We start from the raw sequence: 15,769 nt of genomic DNA, 5'->3' as shown, positions 1-15,769 counted from the left end.
AAGTCTCTACTCGTGGAACGTTCCGGCAAAATACCAGAAGATACTTGGCTGGCGCTGTTCTGGTCCTTCCGTGGGGATCGGCCCGGTACGGGACAGGAAACGCGGCCGTTCTTAGAGCCTTGCCCCACGGGTGTGCTCGACCGCCACCCTCCCCGCCTCGCTGCGATCCAATCAGAACTGAGAGAATTACCACGCAGCTTCTGACGGACGGAGGCGAGGAGGAGGAGAGAGAGAACAGAAAGAGGAGGAGGATGAGGAGGAGCGGTCAGCTTCGTCCAGCTGAAGACGATCGAGCGGCCGGCTGTCTGCTCTGAAGTGCAAAACTAGTTCTGCATTGAATCAACAGTAATAAAACAGCATTAAAACATCATCAAGTAATCAACTCTGCAAGAGAAGACCCCACACTTCTCCTAAACAAACATTCCTCTGCCCTCCAAACAGAAACTCGTTGGTTCATTCTTGGTTGTTGTTTTCTGTTTGTTTGTTTGTCTATTCGTCCGTGATCCCAGCAGAGAGGGGTGCGGAGGGAAGTGGGGTCAGGGGGCGGGGGATTGGGGCGTGCGCGCTGTTTGATTGGCCGACAGGGCGGAGCCACCTCAGGCAAAAAAGGTCGAGCTGGGAGATCAGGTCAGCTTATCCAGACTGGACTGCACAGGTTGACGGAGGACTCGTCGACATCAGCCGCCGACCACAGCCACGTACGTCCATCCCTGATTATGAAATGTGGTGGTCTGGAGGAGGAAGAGGAGGAGGAGGAGGTGACGGTGCGCCTCCCCCCTCCCCCCTCCAGACCACCAGAGCTTATTTTTAGGAGTCAGGAAGAGGAGGGAGGGCTTGGGGGGTGGGGGTGAGGGGGGCGGTCCGGTCCACAACACACACCCTAGCTGACCAGATCATATTTGGCTGTCCTTGAGTCTTGTCCATCCCATCTGTAGTTGGCGTGTGTGGTGGCGACGAGCGAGTGGGGGAGGGGGGTGGGGGGGCGGGCGTAGGGGGTCAGGGGTCGAGGGTCACAAGGCCACGGCGGTGCACGGGTGTTTGAGCTTGCAGGGCAGCACTCCTCTATTGAGCTGGTAGAACTCCACCAGGTGGATCAGGTCCGTGAACTTGGTGGCGCCGTCGTCAAGGCTGAAGAACATCTGACCATCCTCCTCACACTGTTGGGGAAGGGGGGGGCACTTAAGCAAGCTTGCAACATGAACCCACCAACCTACCATCAGTACCATCATGTTGAACAGACGACAGAGAGAGAGAGAGAGAGAGAGAGAGAGAGAGAGAGAGGAAAGAGGGACAGAAAGGAGAGAGGTGAGGAGGGAGAGCGAGAGGAGAGAGCTGGGAGAATGGGAGAGAGAGATGAGAAAGAGATATGGGGGGAGAGAGAGAGGTGGGGAGAGAGGGAGATATGGGGAGAGAGATGGGGAAAGAGAGAGAGAGAGAAGGGAAAGAGAGAGAGAGAGAGAAGGGAAAGAGAGAGAGAGAGAGAGAGGGGGGGAGAGAGAGAGAGGGGGGGGAGAGAGAGAGAGAGAGAGAGAGGGGAAAGAGAGGAGGAGCCTATCTTACCGGTAGGATCTGGAAGTGTTTGATCTTCTGGTGATGGCACAGGGTGAGAACGAACGCCCTGGGGTTACTCTGACTGTCCCTCAGCAGGAACAACCTGCCCCACGGAGAACACACACCACGGTCAGGTCTTCAGCGAGTACTGCACTTACCAGTCCTAGTAATGTTGTGGTGGTCCTGCGGACCACCAGTGGCCTGTGGACCACTGGTTGAGAATGGCTGCTTTAGAGTTGAGGCAAAACGAATGCATAATATATTACAATGATATTACAATAATAGTAACAGACCCAACTGAACAAGTTCTGTATGTACAGTAGGCCTACATCTTCATTAATATATTGGCTAGTCTTTTTATAGCAGTTATTTATAGTTCTTAGGTTTTTAATAGGCTATATAATCTAGCTATCTTAGTCCAGTCCTGGGGATCATTAAAGAACAAACATTGTTAGTTCTATCCATCTATCTGTCTATCAATAACTTAATCTATCTATCTAATCGTGCTGTCAAATAATATTTGACCTTCGCTTCACTTCGCCTCAACAGTAAAAAAAAAAAGAAGAAAAAAAGTGCAATATCAGTAGGCTTATGGCCTAGATTTGTGATATAGAGACCAAAACGCACAAGGCTTATTCATGTATATGGTTTATCTTAATGTAAGCTTATTTTCCCATATCCTGGATTTGCTTTTTCCCCACTTCGCCTGCCACACCATTCCACCAGACTGTGTCTGCGCTGCCCTTGCAGCTTTGTGGGCCTGTCACTCAGTAGGCTAGGACGTTTAACTGTCCTAAAATTATAATAATGATGTCATACAGCTCTGCTAATCTTGTGGCCAAATAATGACACAGATTTAGCATGTGTCTGTGACATTTAAACATATATAAGAAATGAACACAAATAGGCTATTCAGCTGTGAAGTGTAATGTTAGATAAATTGACATGCGCAGCCGCGTCCATGAAAAAAATATCAGCAAACAAGTGGTGTTTCTTGCTCAGGTAGCCTACCAACCATTTTTGATAATTTTTGATTTTGATTATTATATCAAGAAACATTGACTCGTCTTTTGTAACCTACCAACGTACACTTCTATCATCTGACTGGTAACGTTAGGCCTACGTTACTGCTCTCAACTTAGGCTACTTTTAGTCTTTTCTGTGGCTGCCCAAAAACTCTGGTACGTCTCCCCTGGCACTGCCCCCCTTCCTTCTGCTCACCATGACGCACTGAAATGTCACATGCAGCGCTACATAAATGATTGGCATTCAAAGTTTAGGTGGGCTTTTTGACCGATATGTACCAATGTAATAAAGACATTGACGTTAATACATGAATACCGGTACGCCGCAGTTGGTTGCTGGGTGAATATTATGTGGTTAACAAATTGACTTTCCAGCAATGTTCCTAACTTCACGCAAAGCTAGCGAGTGAAATATATATACTCTGAATGTACTGTATATGGACTGTTCACTAATCTATCTAACGTTAGCTGGCTAACTAGACAGCTAGCATACATTCCATACAACATTGCAAGTCGATAGCCATTCATGATCACGATATGACATTTTCATAACACCTTTACAAAATCAATCAACAGTTATAGTCTACGTAACACTCATATTAAATTAGTTTTCCAGTGTTTAACATGTTTGAAAGTAATGAAATAAAGAAAGTTGACATTGCCAACCTACCCAAAGCAGTCAGGCAACGAGTTGTGTTTAACTCAGACTTTTTGCATGTCAAGCGCGTGACGGTGGTGTGCATTGCGATTTTCGAATGTGAATGTCTAAAAATTAAAATCGTATATCATATGATACCCCATGACACAAACGTAATACCGTGATATCAGATCTTTGTGTCCCGGGTGTTATTTTCTCTACTGTCCCAGATATTGTATTGTTGTGCTATATTTATTGTCCCCTGGACAACGGGACACCCTTAATATTGAGCACTGGATGGATGGATGGATGGATGGATGGATGGATGGATGGATGGATGGATGGATGGATGGATGGGTGGAAGGATGTATGGAGGGAGGGATGGATGGATGGACTGACGGTTGGATAGATGGATGGATGGAAGGAGAGGTTCGTACCCGTCCACTTGTCCTTGCTGCATGATCATCTTGTGAGACTCCTCTCTCATGATGCGCCCATGGAACCATAGCTGTGTTCTGTGGATCACTTAGGGACACAAACACACACAAGCACAGTAAGACTCAGACCACGACACCCAGTAGAACAGCTATGGGTGAACGGACTATTCACATGCCGGGTGCTATAGAAAACCATTTGCGGCAACAGAAATGTCTCCATATAGAACCCTATTCAAGGAAGAAAGAACCCTTTTGGGTTCCAAATAGGGTTCTATATGGAACATTTTGCCAGAGGATTCCTCTGTTGTTGTTACAAATGGTTTAATACAATATGTCTCTCTTAGAACGCAGGCCTGTGTGTTGTGCAGCTCCTCGGTTACGGAGCGGTTATGGCCTCCAGAACCCTGTGGGTTCTGCTGGTTCTGCTGGTTCTGGTACCTGTGCTGAGGGAGGAGGGGTGCAGTGGGCTGGGGCTGCCCAGGACATTCATACGCTGACTCCGCTTCTGAGGGGAACCAAGAGACGAACGTTAGAAAGGGAGATGACCAAACACTCACCGATCCTCACACATTCCTAACACTAACCAAACACTCACCGATCCTCACACATTCCTAACACTAACCAAATACTCACCGATCCTCACACATTCCTAACACTAACCAGACACACACCGATCCTCACACATTCCTAACGCTAACCAAACACTCACCGATCCTCCCACATTCCTAACACTAACCAAATACTCACCGATCCTCACACATTCCTAACACTAACCAGACACTCACTGATCCTCACACATTCCTAACACTAACCAGACACACATTCCTAATGCTAACCAGACACACACCAATCCTCACACATTCCTAATGCGAACCAGACACTCAACGATCCTCACATAGAGTTAAAGGGTGTTTAACTATCTCCATCCTCCCCTCCACCCCCCTCCCTCTCTCCTTCCCTCCCTCTCTCCTTCCCTCCCTCTCTCTCTCCTTCCCTCCCCCCTTCCTCTCCCCCCCCTCCCTCACTCCTTCTTTCCCTTCCCACCCCCCCTCCCCTCCAACCCTTCCTCACTTCCTCCCTCCCCTCCCCCCTCTCTCCTTCCCTCCCTCCTCCCCCCCCCCTCTCCTTCCCTCTTCCTTCACCCTCTCTCTCTCCCTCCCTCCCCCCTCTCTCCCTCCCTCCCTCCTCACCCTCCAGGTCTGTCCCTCCTCCAGCGCTGCGCTCTGCGCCTCCACTGGGTTGTCGATGACGCGGCCCGTCCTTCCAGAGAAGTCCATGGCCACCAGAGAGTTCTCTGACACGCTCCTCTGCAATGGAACAACAGGGGGGGGGTTCAGGGTGTCATAGGTCAGGGGTCCGGTCGACCACGGCTGCTCTTAAGACTTAACTCGGTACAGCCTGTTCAGTTAAACACCCATACATAAGACACGTACACATTCTAAATGACCCAAGGCGTTAAGTTAGGATGTTCTTTTGGCTATTAGGGGCCTGACTGTTCCATACAGCGGCCAGTACAGCCTTGACCCGAATCAGGAGAGTGACGTTGAGCATAGTGTGTCAAAACGTGTGTGGAACACCCAACATAACCCCTTCCGCTGAGGTGAAACTCAACAATGATCACTTGGGATTTGAAAAATAATTTCAGCAACACTTAACAAATCCGTCTTATGCCAAAGCACCTTCAGCACAACAACTCTCTACACAGAGCAGCTACAAAGACATGGTCTTATCCATCAGGGTTAACTCAGGTTAGATCAGGGTTGTCCATCAGGGTTAACTCAGGTTAGATCAGGTTTATCCACCAGGGTTAACTCAGGTTAGATCAGGGTTATCCACCAGGGTTAACTCAGGTTAGATCAGGTTTATCCATCAGGGTTAACTCAGGTTAGATCAGGCTTATCCATCAGGGTTAACTCAGGTTAGATCAGGTTTATCCATCAGGGTTAACTCAGGTTAGATCAGGCTTATCCATCAGGGTTAACTCAGGTTAGATCAGGTTTATCCATCAGGGTTAACTCAGGTTAGATCAGGTTTATCCACCAGGGTTAACTCAGGTTAGATCAGGTTTATCCATCAGGGTTAACTCAGGTTAGATCAAGGTTATCCACCAGGGTTAACTCAGGTTAGATCAGGGTTATCTATCAGGGTTAACTCAGGTTAGATCAAGGTTATCCACCAGGGTTAACTCAGGTTAGATCAGGGTTATCCACCAGGGTTAACTCAGGTTAGATCAGGCTTATCCATCAGGGTTAACTCAGGTTAGATCAGGTTTATCCACCAGGGTTAACTCAGGTTAGATCAGGGTTGTCCACCAGGGTTAACTCAGGTTAGATCAGGTTTATCCACCAGGGTTAACTCAGGTTATCCATCAGGGTTAACTCAGGTTAGATCAGGGTTATCCATCAGGGTTAACTCAGGTTAGATCAGGTTTATCCACCAGGGTTAACTCAGGTTAGATCAAGGTTATCCATCAGGGTTAACTCAGGTTAGATCAGGGTTATCCATCAGGGTTAACTCAGGTTAGATCAGGTTTATCCACCAGGGTTAACTCAGGTTAGATCAAGGTTATCCATCAGGGTTAACTCAGGTTAGATCAGGGTTATCCACCAGGGTTAACTCAGGTTAGATCAAGGTTATCCACCAGGGTTAACTCAGGTTAGATCAGGGTTATCCATCAGGGTTAACTCAGGTTAGATCAGGGTTATCCACCAGGGTTAACTCAGGTTAGATCAAGGTTATCCACCAGGGTTAACTCAGGTTAGATCAGGGTTATCCATCAGGGTTAACTCAGGTTAGATCAGGTTTATCCACCAGGGTTAACTCAGGTTAGATCAAGGTTATCCATCAGGGTTAACTCAGGTTAGATCAAGGTTATCCACCAGGGTTATCCAACTTTTTGACCAGCCTGCTTTTGTCATACGCATTCTCTACCAGACCACCATAGAGGCGTAGAAGACTTGTCCATTCCAACCCCCCCCCCCCCCTTCCGGGGTTCTAACACCACCAGTGAAGAGAGCAGGAAGTTCGGTTCTCTTACCACAGGGGCGGAGAAGTGGGAGAGGGGGGACTTCCTCTGCTGCTGGGGAACCTTGTAGTTCTGATACAGCAAGATCCCGTACTGGAGAGACAGAACGACATAGAACCTGATTAGTAATCCTTACAGAGACGTAACGAATAGATACCGCATTCCGAAATACTTGACATTCATTCCCAGCTGCGTTCCCACAGCTAGGGTTATTACTGAGTCGGTATGTAGCGTAAAGCAAGGGTGTGTGTTTTGGTGCGTGCCTGTGCCGTAATAAGGAGCGGACGGTACCTTTAAGAGTCTGAAGGCAGTCATCCAGCAGGTCCTGCTCTGCTCATCCTCAGCACACAGCATCTTCAGCTCCTTACTGTCACTCCTCACCTTGCTGGGCTGTCAATCAAACAACCAGCCAATCATGTAGACTTGTGGTGCTTTCAATCAATCAATCAGCCATATACACTTACTGGGCTTTTAATCGAACAATCAGTCAGTTTTAACTCACTGGGCTATCAATCAAGCAACCAGCCAACCAACCACCCGAGGAAAGTGATACCATACACAGCTCCTAATCAAGATATTACCCCTCCCTCAAACCAACCCTGCACAGTCACCCCTGCTGACAACCCCTGACCCGGCCTCAGGTGGTGTGTGTGTGTGTGTGTGTGTGTGTGCGTGTGTGTGCGTGTGCGTGTGCGTGTGTGTGTGTGCGTGCGTGCGAGGGTATGTGAGACTTGTCCCGGCAGGCCAGATTCCCTGTCCCTATCCTGGCTTATCCCGCTGGGCTTATCCCAGATAAGCAGGTGACCCTCCCAGGATAACCCCCGCAGTGGGACACGGAGGGCTGTCTGTCTGCTCCACCCCCCTCCCAGTGCCTAACACACACACACACACACACACACACACACTCTCTCTCTCTCACACACACTCTCACACGCACAGACGCTCTCTAACAAGGCCAGTAAGGCTGCAACGGATCACAAAACTCATGGCTCTGGTCGTATCACGGTTTTGAGTAACGGATCGGATCAGAAAAAAGAGGGAGACAAATATAACTTTGCTTTCCATTTATTCTGCCAAAGTGCTCCCATACATGCCACTTAAATGCTGCGGGAGGCTTTTCAAGTTCTTCCGATCCCCTGGCAGTGCCAGCCATGACTCTCACTTCTTGCAATGCGAAATGCAAAATTTGGGATTCAACGTGCCCCTTTCACGTGAACACACAAGCTTTTTTTTTTTGCATAATGAACCGATCATCGCGCTTCAGAGTAAAACACAGCGCCAGCATCTGTTGTCTATCTTTCTCTGCATTACTTGGTTAAACTTTTAACTGTAATTAATCTGCAGTCCACATGCGTGCCAAACTGTGTGTGCGTGTGTTGGGGAGGGGGGGGGGGGGGGGGTGGGGGTGGGGTGGGGGGAGGTGTCATGGATCACAACTACATTCCGTTACACTACTAAAGGCCAAGGTGCAACACAGTGACAACATTATCAAACGGACGGAACAGCAGAGATGTCACATGGTATGTTGCACATTTCTGTGGAACCTTATCTCCCAGAGCGGCGGTATTTCTGGACGGACCGTGAACGCACGGCGACGCCTTTTTTTTTTTTACGTTCCTATATAATACACTGCTCAAAAAAAATTAATGGAACGCCCAATCATCACATCCAGCCCTCGATGGGTTAACGATTTTGGTTTCCATTGACCGCTCTCACGTCATTTTGTTCTCGACGAACTACAATGTAATCAATAAAGACTTGAATATTTTGTTCATCGACATCCGAGATGATGATTTAAGTCCCCTTGGTTTCTCTGAGCAGTGCATGTCTGGGTGGTGACCAGCCTGACCTTGATGCAGAACTGGTGGTCCGTGGGCGCGTTGTGGAGCTTCCTGCCCGTGATGACCGTGAACACGCTGCTGTCCTCCAGGTCAGCCAGCAGCTGGAGATGTCTGGGTTCCTGGAGAGATGGGGAGGGAGGGAGAGAGACAGGGAGAAAGAGAGAGAGAGAGATAGGGAGAGAGAGAGATGGGGAGGGAGGGAGGGAGAGAGGGAGGGAGAGAGACAGGGAGAAAGAGAGAGAGAGAGAGATGGGGAGAGAGGGAGGGAGAGAGGGAGGGAGAGAGACAGGGAGAAAGAGAGAGAGAGAGAGATGGGGAGAGAGGGAGGGAGAGAGACAGGGAGAAAGAGAGAGAGAGATAGGGAGAGAGAGAGATTGAGAGGGATGGAGAGAGACAGGGAGAAAGAGAGAGAGATAGGGAGAGAGAGAGATGGGGAGGGAGGGAGAGAGACAGGGAGAAAGAGAGAGAGAGAGATAGGGAGAGAGAGAGATGGGGAGGGAGGGAGGGAGAGAGGGAGGGAGAGAGACAGGGAGAAAGAGAGAGAGAGAGAGATGGGGAGAGAGGGAGGGAGAGAGGGAGGGAGAGAGACAGGGAGAAAGAGAGAGAGAGAGAGATGGGGAGAGAGGGAGGGAGAGAGACAGGGAGAAAGAGAGAGAGAGATAGGGAGAGAGAGAGATTGAGAGGGATGGAGAGAGACAGGGAGAAAGAGAGAGAGATAGGGAGAGAGAGAGAGATGGGGAGAGAGACAGGGAGAAAGAGAGAGAGATGGGGAGAGAGACAGGGAGAAAGAGAGAGAGATAGGGAGAGAGATGGGGAGGGAGAGAGATGGAGATGAGAGGGAAGGAGAGGAGAGAGAGGAAAGAGAGATGGGGAGGGAGACAGAGAGAGAGTAGAGAGGGAGAGAGAGATGGGGAGAGAGAGACAGATGGGAGGGGAGAGAGAGAGGAGAAGGGTTGGGGGCAGAGCGCAACAGGAGAAAGACAGTTGTCAGTATTTTTTTTAAATCTTTAACCCTTGACTCGGAAAGAGAACATCAAGAACGGTTCTCCAGGGGGAGTCCCATCAGTACCTTGGAGGTTCCTTTAGTGGAGTAGTAGAGCCCGGAGCGTCTCAGGAACATGTAGAGCTTCTTCCAGGACCTGCGGCCGGGCTCCTTCACGTACAGGTGGCCCTGGATCTCCGCACAACTGCTGGGGTTCAGGAAGTTCTGGAAGACACACACACAAAACACTCCTTTATTAGGATCACAGCTACTCATCAGGGTGTCTGTGTGTTTGTCTGTGTCTGTGTGTGTGTGTGTGTGTGTGTGTGAGTGTGTGTGTGTGTGTGGGAGAAAGAGAAGAACCATATTGTGTGTGTGTGTGTGTGGGAGAAAGAGAAGAACCATATTGTGTGTGTGTGTGTGTGTGTGTGTGTGTGTGTGTGTGTGTGTGTGTGTGTGTGTGCACGCGTGCGTGTCCCACCTGTAAGAGCTGTGATTGAGGGATGGAACCATTGGATTCCTGACACCACGCCACCATCTGCTCCGGAAAGAAGTTCTGGTGATCAGAGAGAGAGGGAGAGAGAGAGAGAGAGAGAGAGAGAGAGAGGGAGAGAGAGGGAGAGAGAGGGAGAGAGAGCGAGAGGGGAAGAGAGAGAGGGAGAGAGGGAGAGGAAGGGGGATGGGAGCAGAGACAGAGGAACCTCAGTTCTCTCATCAGAATGGGAGACACTTGAATCAAGGACATTTTTGGAGTGTGTGTCTACGGCCCATGTGAACATGGGCTTCTGCTCTGCCTACACACATTGTATGCATTCAGTGGCCACAAGTGTGTTCCCATGTGTGTGCGTGTGTGTGCGTGTGTGTGACGATAATGAGCATGGGGACTCGAGAGAAAAGAGAGAGAGAGAGAGAGAGAGAGAGAGAGAAAGAAAGAGAGGGATGTGGAGTGGATGCAGTATGATCTCATCCTCCCCTGACGTAATCCCGTTAGCCGCGGCGCTGGCCAGCGGGCTTGCGGCGCGCTGCTCCTCCTCTTAGTGGGATTGGCCGTCTGGGTTCCGGGGCCAGCCCGCCACTCAGGCCTTTTCACCGGGCTCATTAAGTGCAGCCCTGAGGTCACCAACCCCCATCCCCCCCGGCTCTAGACAGACCCTAAATCAGCCCCACACAGCGCCGGCGGCGCGGACCCCGGGACTCGCTAGCAGCGAACGCGGCCCCGGCGCTGGGCTAGGCTAGGCTAACCGCAAGCTAAAAGCTAGCAGAGTCGGGGACGCTGCGCTAGCAGAGGCCGGAGGCTAACGCTAACAGCGGGGCCCTGGTTCGTAAACCGCGAGGCCCTTAGCGGAAAGCTGAGGGAGACCAACCGCCTCTAGCTCGGCTCGTGTGACCTCGATAAAAAATTGTTTAAAAAGCATTGACAATTAGAATGTATGAACATAAAGAGCGTTTTGAGCAAAGCCGTGTACAGAGAGAGAAAGGGAAAGAAGATGTACGGAGAGAGAAAGGGAAAGAAGATGTACGGAGAGAGAAAGGGAAAGAAGGCAGCCGACAGAGGGCAGGATACGGGGGAGGGGGCACTCACCAGGGGGGTCCTGAAGAATTCATATTTGGCATAGTTCTTCCTGAAGAGGAATTTGCTCTCGCTGCTCATGGAGGCCTGCACTTGGACCACTAGTTCATGATCCTCCAGACACCTCTCTACAGGGAGAGAGAGAGAGAGAGAGAGAGAGAGAGAGAGAGAGGAGGGGGAGAGATATTTACATTATTACACTGTTTTTATTGTGACCCCAATAACTAGAACATATGAAAATAGAGAGGGGAGGGAGGGGTGGATGAGGAACAGAGAAGGAGAGAGAGAGAAACAGAGAGAGAGAGAAGCAGAGAGAGAGAGAACACACACAGAGAGAGAGAGAGAGAGAACAGAGAGAGAGAGAGAGAAACAGAGAGAGAGAAACAGAGAGAGGGAGAAACAGAGAGAGAGAAACAGACAGAAGGAGAAACAGAGAGAGAGAAACAGAGAGAGAGAGAAACAGAGATAGAGAGAAACAGAGAGAAAAAGAAACAGAGATAGAGAGAAACAGAGAGAGAGGGGAGAAGGAGAGAGAGAGAGAGAGAGGGAGAGAGAGGGAGAGAGAGAGAGAGAGGAGAGAGAGAGGGAGAGAGAGAGAGAGAGGACACTGACACAGGGAGCAGGCAGCATTGCAGGAGGATGATGTCATGTATTTAGCTGATTGCACAGAGCAGAGCAGCAGATCCATGAGCGCACACACACACACACACACACACACACACACACACACACACACACACACACACACACACACACAGCAATGTTCTCACAATGTCCCTGAAATGTTGAATTAGCACAATCCTTCAAATGTAGTGAGTGGGCAGATGTGTGTGAGTGAGTGAGTGAGTGAGTGAGTGAGTGAGTGAGTGAGTGAGTGAGTGTGCGTTTGTTTATTCCCTTTATTGAAGTTGTGCTCACATGATGCGAATCCAGCTGATTACAGCCAGATAGAGACAGGATGTTCTAGACCTACATATACACACACACACACAAATCTAGACCTGCAGTAAAGCAGTTCTCTTTCTTTCTCTCTCTCTCTCTTTCTCTCTCTCTCTTACACACACACGCGTTCATGCACACGCACACACACTCTATGCCAGAATGAGAGCTACAGTTTCAGAAAGAGCATATTGCTGTTTGAGGGCTGGGAAAGGTCTAACAGAGGCGTGTGTGTGTGTATATATATTTATGTGTGTGTGTGTGCGCGCGCGCGTGTGCGCGCGTGCGCGAGTAAGCGTCTCATCTGGTTTCTGGCAGGGGAATTTCCTGTGGAGGCATATGGCACGAGCCGATTGGCTGAAAGGTCTAGGGGCTCGTCTGATGGGGCCGTGTGATTGGCTCCTCGAGGCTCTGGCATGACGCTCACACCCTGCCTCTCCTCCCTTCCCCCTCTCTCTCTCCCTCCCTCTCTCTCTCCCTCCTCACCTCACATTCCATCTCTCCATAACCCTTTTTCCAGAAAGGCCGATTCACTAGAGAGTACAAAGAGATCCTTCCACTCTTAAGACACAGTCTCACATCGCGGAACAAAGGCCGGCACGGAAAAAAAAAACAAAGAAGAAGAATAAAACGGCTCAGCGAGCCGCAGTGAAGAGGTGGAGACGCGTCGAGCGTGAATATCCCCTTCACCGCACGCCACAGCGCATGGCGGCGAGGGAAGGCTTCGAGCAGACAGGCATTAAGAACACGCTTCACAACTCCAAACACACACACACACACACACTGCCCCACACAGGTAGACCCCCCCCCCCCACACACACACACACACACTGCCCCACACAGGTAGACCCACACACACACACACACTGCCCCACACAGGTAGACCCACACACACGCGCACACACACACACTGCACCACACAGGTAGACCCCCCCCCCCCCCCCAACACACACACACACACACACTCACCTAGGCCCAGTAGAGGGTGGTGCTCCACCAGACCCCAGCAGTTGTCGTCCAGGCAGTGGCTCTTGTAGACCAGCAGCTGGCACACGTCGCGGGCCGTCATGTCCACGGGGACCTCCACCACCTTCCCAGCGCCATCCTCACTCCACACCTTGACTATCTGTAGATGCACGCGCACACACACACACACACACAGCAAAAAGGGTTCAGGTATCAAACAAACAGACATCCAAAGAGCCAAGAGAGATGTGTGTGTGTGTGTGTGTGTGTGTATGTGTGTGTGCGTAATTTGAGAGGTAGAGAAGAAGCAAACCGGCTTAACCCGGTGCATCAGAGTTGTCCCTAGCTTGTCACAACCCCCCCCCCCAAATAAACACAGAGATCAAACCCAACCGCCCCCCGCCTCAGAACCATCACAACCGACGTTGTGCGCCGGAACCTTCCTGTCTGGAAGCGGCAGACGTGCAGGTGAGAGACCAGAGAGTAGCTGCCCAGGTGCGCGGTGTAGAGTTACCTCTCTAACGGACTCCTGCTCCATGCCTGGGCGGGGCGGCGGGGTGTGTGTGTGTGTGTGTGTGGTGGTTCCAGAGGGCCTCACAGCAACACCATCTCAGAAACCCCTGCCTCTGCCTTCACCCCTGTCTCCAGATCACAGAGGGTACGGTGTCTCCGTCTGGTCAACCGTGGGATACCGCCCCCCCCCCCCAAACCCCCCCCTACCCCCCACCTCTCTCCCTGTCGACGGAACCCAAGGGAGCAGGACGCGAGAGCCCAGGAGAGCTCCTCAAATGTGCTTTTCTACCAAATACTCCAAACAAACCAGTCTAGTAATCTATACTCCATACATCCGCACAATGGCCGCCTTCGTTGCGACTCCTGTCGGTAGTGAGCTAGCTATCTCACAGTATGTTATCTAGCTATCTTACACACTAAGCTAGCTATCTCACACACTAAGCTAGCTATCTCACACACTAAGCTAGCTATCTCACACACTCAGCTAGCTATCTCACACACTGTGGTTCACTTCCGTGGTACTAATTTAGCATAACTGTAACTCTTGTTCTGGCACCCAGGAACCCACAGTCCATGTTCTCATGCCTAGAACACAAATTTACCACCTCCGCCAGCCTAAAAATAAACAAACACACACACACACACACGACAGAAAGTACACACTTTCAATTAGCCGACACGCATTCAGTAACACCCTGACACGACAACACCCGTACAATAGCAAGTGCAAACTTTTACAATACGATTCTACTAAACTATACAGACGAATCTATCTTTTACATCTTTCTCCTCATCTTCTAGAGCCTCCTACTAGAAAGATAAGTGTGTGTGTGTGCTCACGAGACGTGTGTTCTTCAATATCTTCTGTCAAAACAGGAAATTTGCTTCATATTCCGTCGTCCAACGATTGACACGAAACCACCAGAGCAGAACTGAACAAGAACTACAGCAGAAACTACAGCAGAACCACCAGACTGAGCCACAACCACCAGCGGTCAGGAACCAGACGACACCCACAGAGAATCACGGAAAACCTAACAAATGGCTCAGCAGCCCGAAATTGCTCAAAACCAGAACCGAACCATCAGTAGAGCTTTCTCTCTCACGCGCGCTCTCTCTCTCGCTCTGTCTGTCTGTCTCTCTCTCTCTCTCTCAGTCTGTCTCTCTCTGTCTCTTTCTCTCTCTCTCTCTGCCTGTCTCTCTCTCTCTTCCTGTCTGTCTCCCTCTCTCTGCCAGTCTGTCTCCCACTCTGTCTCTCTCTCTCTGCCTGTCTGTCTCCCACTCTGTCTCTCTCTCTCTGCCTGTCTCTCTGTCCGTCTCTCTCTGCCTGTCTCTCTCTGCCCGTCTCTTTCTCTGGCTGTCTGTCTCCCTCTCTGTCTGTCTGTCTTTCTCTGTCTCCCTTTCTGTCTGCCTGTCTCTCTCTGTCTCCCTTTCTGTCTGTCTGTCTCTCTCTGTCTGTCTGTCTGTCTGTCTGTCTCTCTCCGTCTGTCTGTCTCTCTCTGTCTGTCTGTCTCTCTCTCTGTGTCTGTCTCCCTCTCTGTCTGTCTGTCTCTCTCTCTGTGTCTGTCTCTCTCTCTGCCTGTATGTCTCTCTCTGCCTGTATGTCTCTCTATAGCAAAGCCGAGCCTCCCTGCTCAGGCAAAAAAAAGAAAAAGAAAAAAGTATCCCTGCGTCGCACAGTTGCTCGAGAAAGTTTAGGAACGTCGAAGGAAAACGTCCTCGTCTCTACATTACACACACGCCCGTGCGCGCGCACACACACGCACACACACACACACACCCGTACTAACACATGCATACTAACGCACACTCACGCAATCTTACCTCCACAGCCTGGAAGAGGCAGCAGTCCGGAGAGCAGGAGGGCATTTTCACACTGAGCCACTCTCCGGTGATACAGAGAGCCAGAGAGAGAGAGAGAGAGAGAGAGAGGGGGAGGGAGGGAGGGAGGGAGGGAGGGAGGGAGGGGAGAGGAAAGGAGAAAGGAAGTCAGGAAAAGAGGGAGGGACAGAGGCAACGAGAACACAGGATAGAGACAGAGAGAGAGAGAGGGAGGGAGAGGTAATGTAGGGAGAAAGAGCGACAGAGGGGGGAGGGAGAGATGAGAGAGAGAGACTGCCACTTCCTCTCGCGCTCGGCAGGATAAAGGCTGTACATGCGCCCCCCCCCCCCTCCCCCCGCCCCCCCTCCTCCTCCTCTCCCTCCCCCTCCCCCCGGGTGTGTGGATTAGTGAGTGGGAGCAGGGAGTCTCTACCTGTCACGTACTCCACCTCCCTGCTCACC

The 15,769-nt window shown here is 50.6% G+C and overlaps 1 protein-coding gene across 1 annotated transcript in view; it reads right to left on the bottom strand.

Moving 5' to 3' along the window:
• Window positions 1–10: 10 nt before the first annotated feature.
• The window catches only part of LOC311323487 (growth factor receptor-bound protein 10-like), a 48,528-nt gene continuing 32,769 nt past the window's right edge, over window positions 11–15,769 (bottom strand). Inside the window, exons 6-17 of the mRNA XM_084455726.1 lie at window positions 12,977–13,133; window positions 11,081–11,196; window positions 9,980–10,054; window positions 9,586–9,723; window positions 8,525–8,635; window positions 6,967–7,065; window positions 6,688–6,768; window positions 4,841–4,957; window positions 4,089–4,155; window positions 3,651–3,738; window positions 1,561–1,654; window positions 11–1,157 (exon numbers count right to left, since the gene is read on the bottom strand). Of these exons, the coding sequence (XP_084311852.1) occupies window positions 1,011–1,157; window positions 1,561–1,654; window positions 3,651–3,738; window positions 4,089–4,155; window positions 4,841–4,957; window positions 6,688–6,768; window positions 6,967–7,065; window positions 8,525–8,635; window positions 9,586–9,723; window positions 9,980–10,054; window positions 11,081–11,196; window positions 12,977–13,133 (1,290 nt within the window). The 3' untranslated portion in view covers window positions 11–1,010. The remainder of the gene's footprint in view (window positions 1,158–1,560; window positions 1,655–3,650; window positions 3,739–4,088; window positions 4,156–4,840; window positions 4,958–6,687; window positions 6,769–6,966; window positions 7,066–8,524; window positions 8,636–9,585; window positions 9,724–9,979; window positions 10,055–11,080; window positions 11,197–12,976; window positions 13,134–15,769) is intronic.

The sequence above is a fragment of the Borostomias antarcticus genome (assembly GCF_949987555.1).
Source record: "Borostomias antarcticus genome assembly, chromosome: 21".
NCBI lineage: Eukaryota > Metazoa > Chordata > Actinopteri > Stomiiformes > Stomiidae > Borostomias > Borostomias antarcticus.
This window is presented reverse-complemented; position numbering and strand designations above follow the sequence as displayed.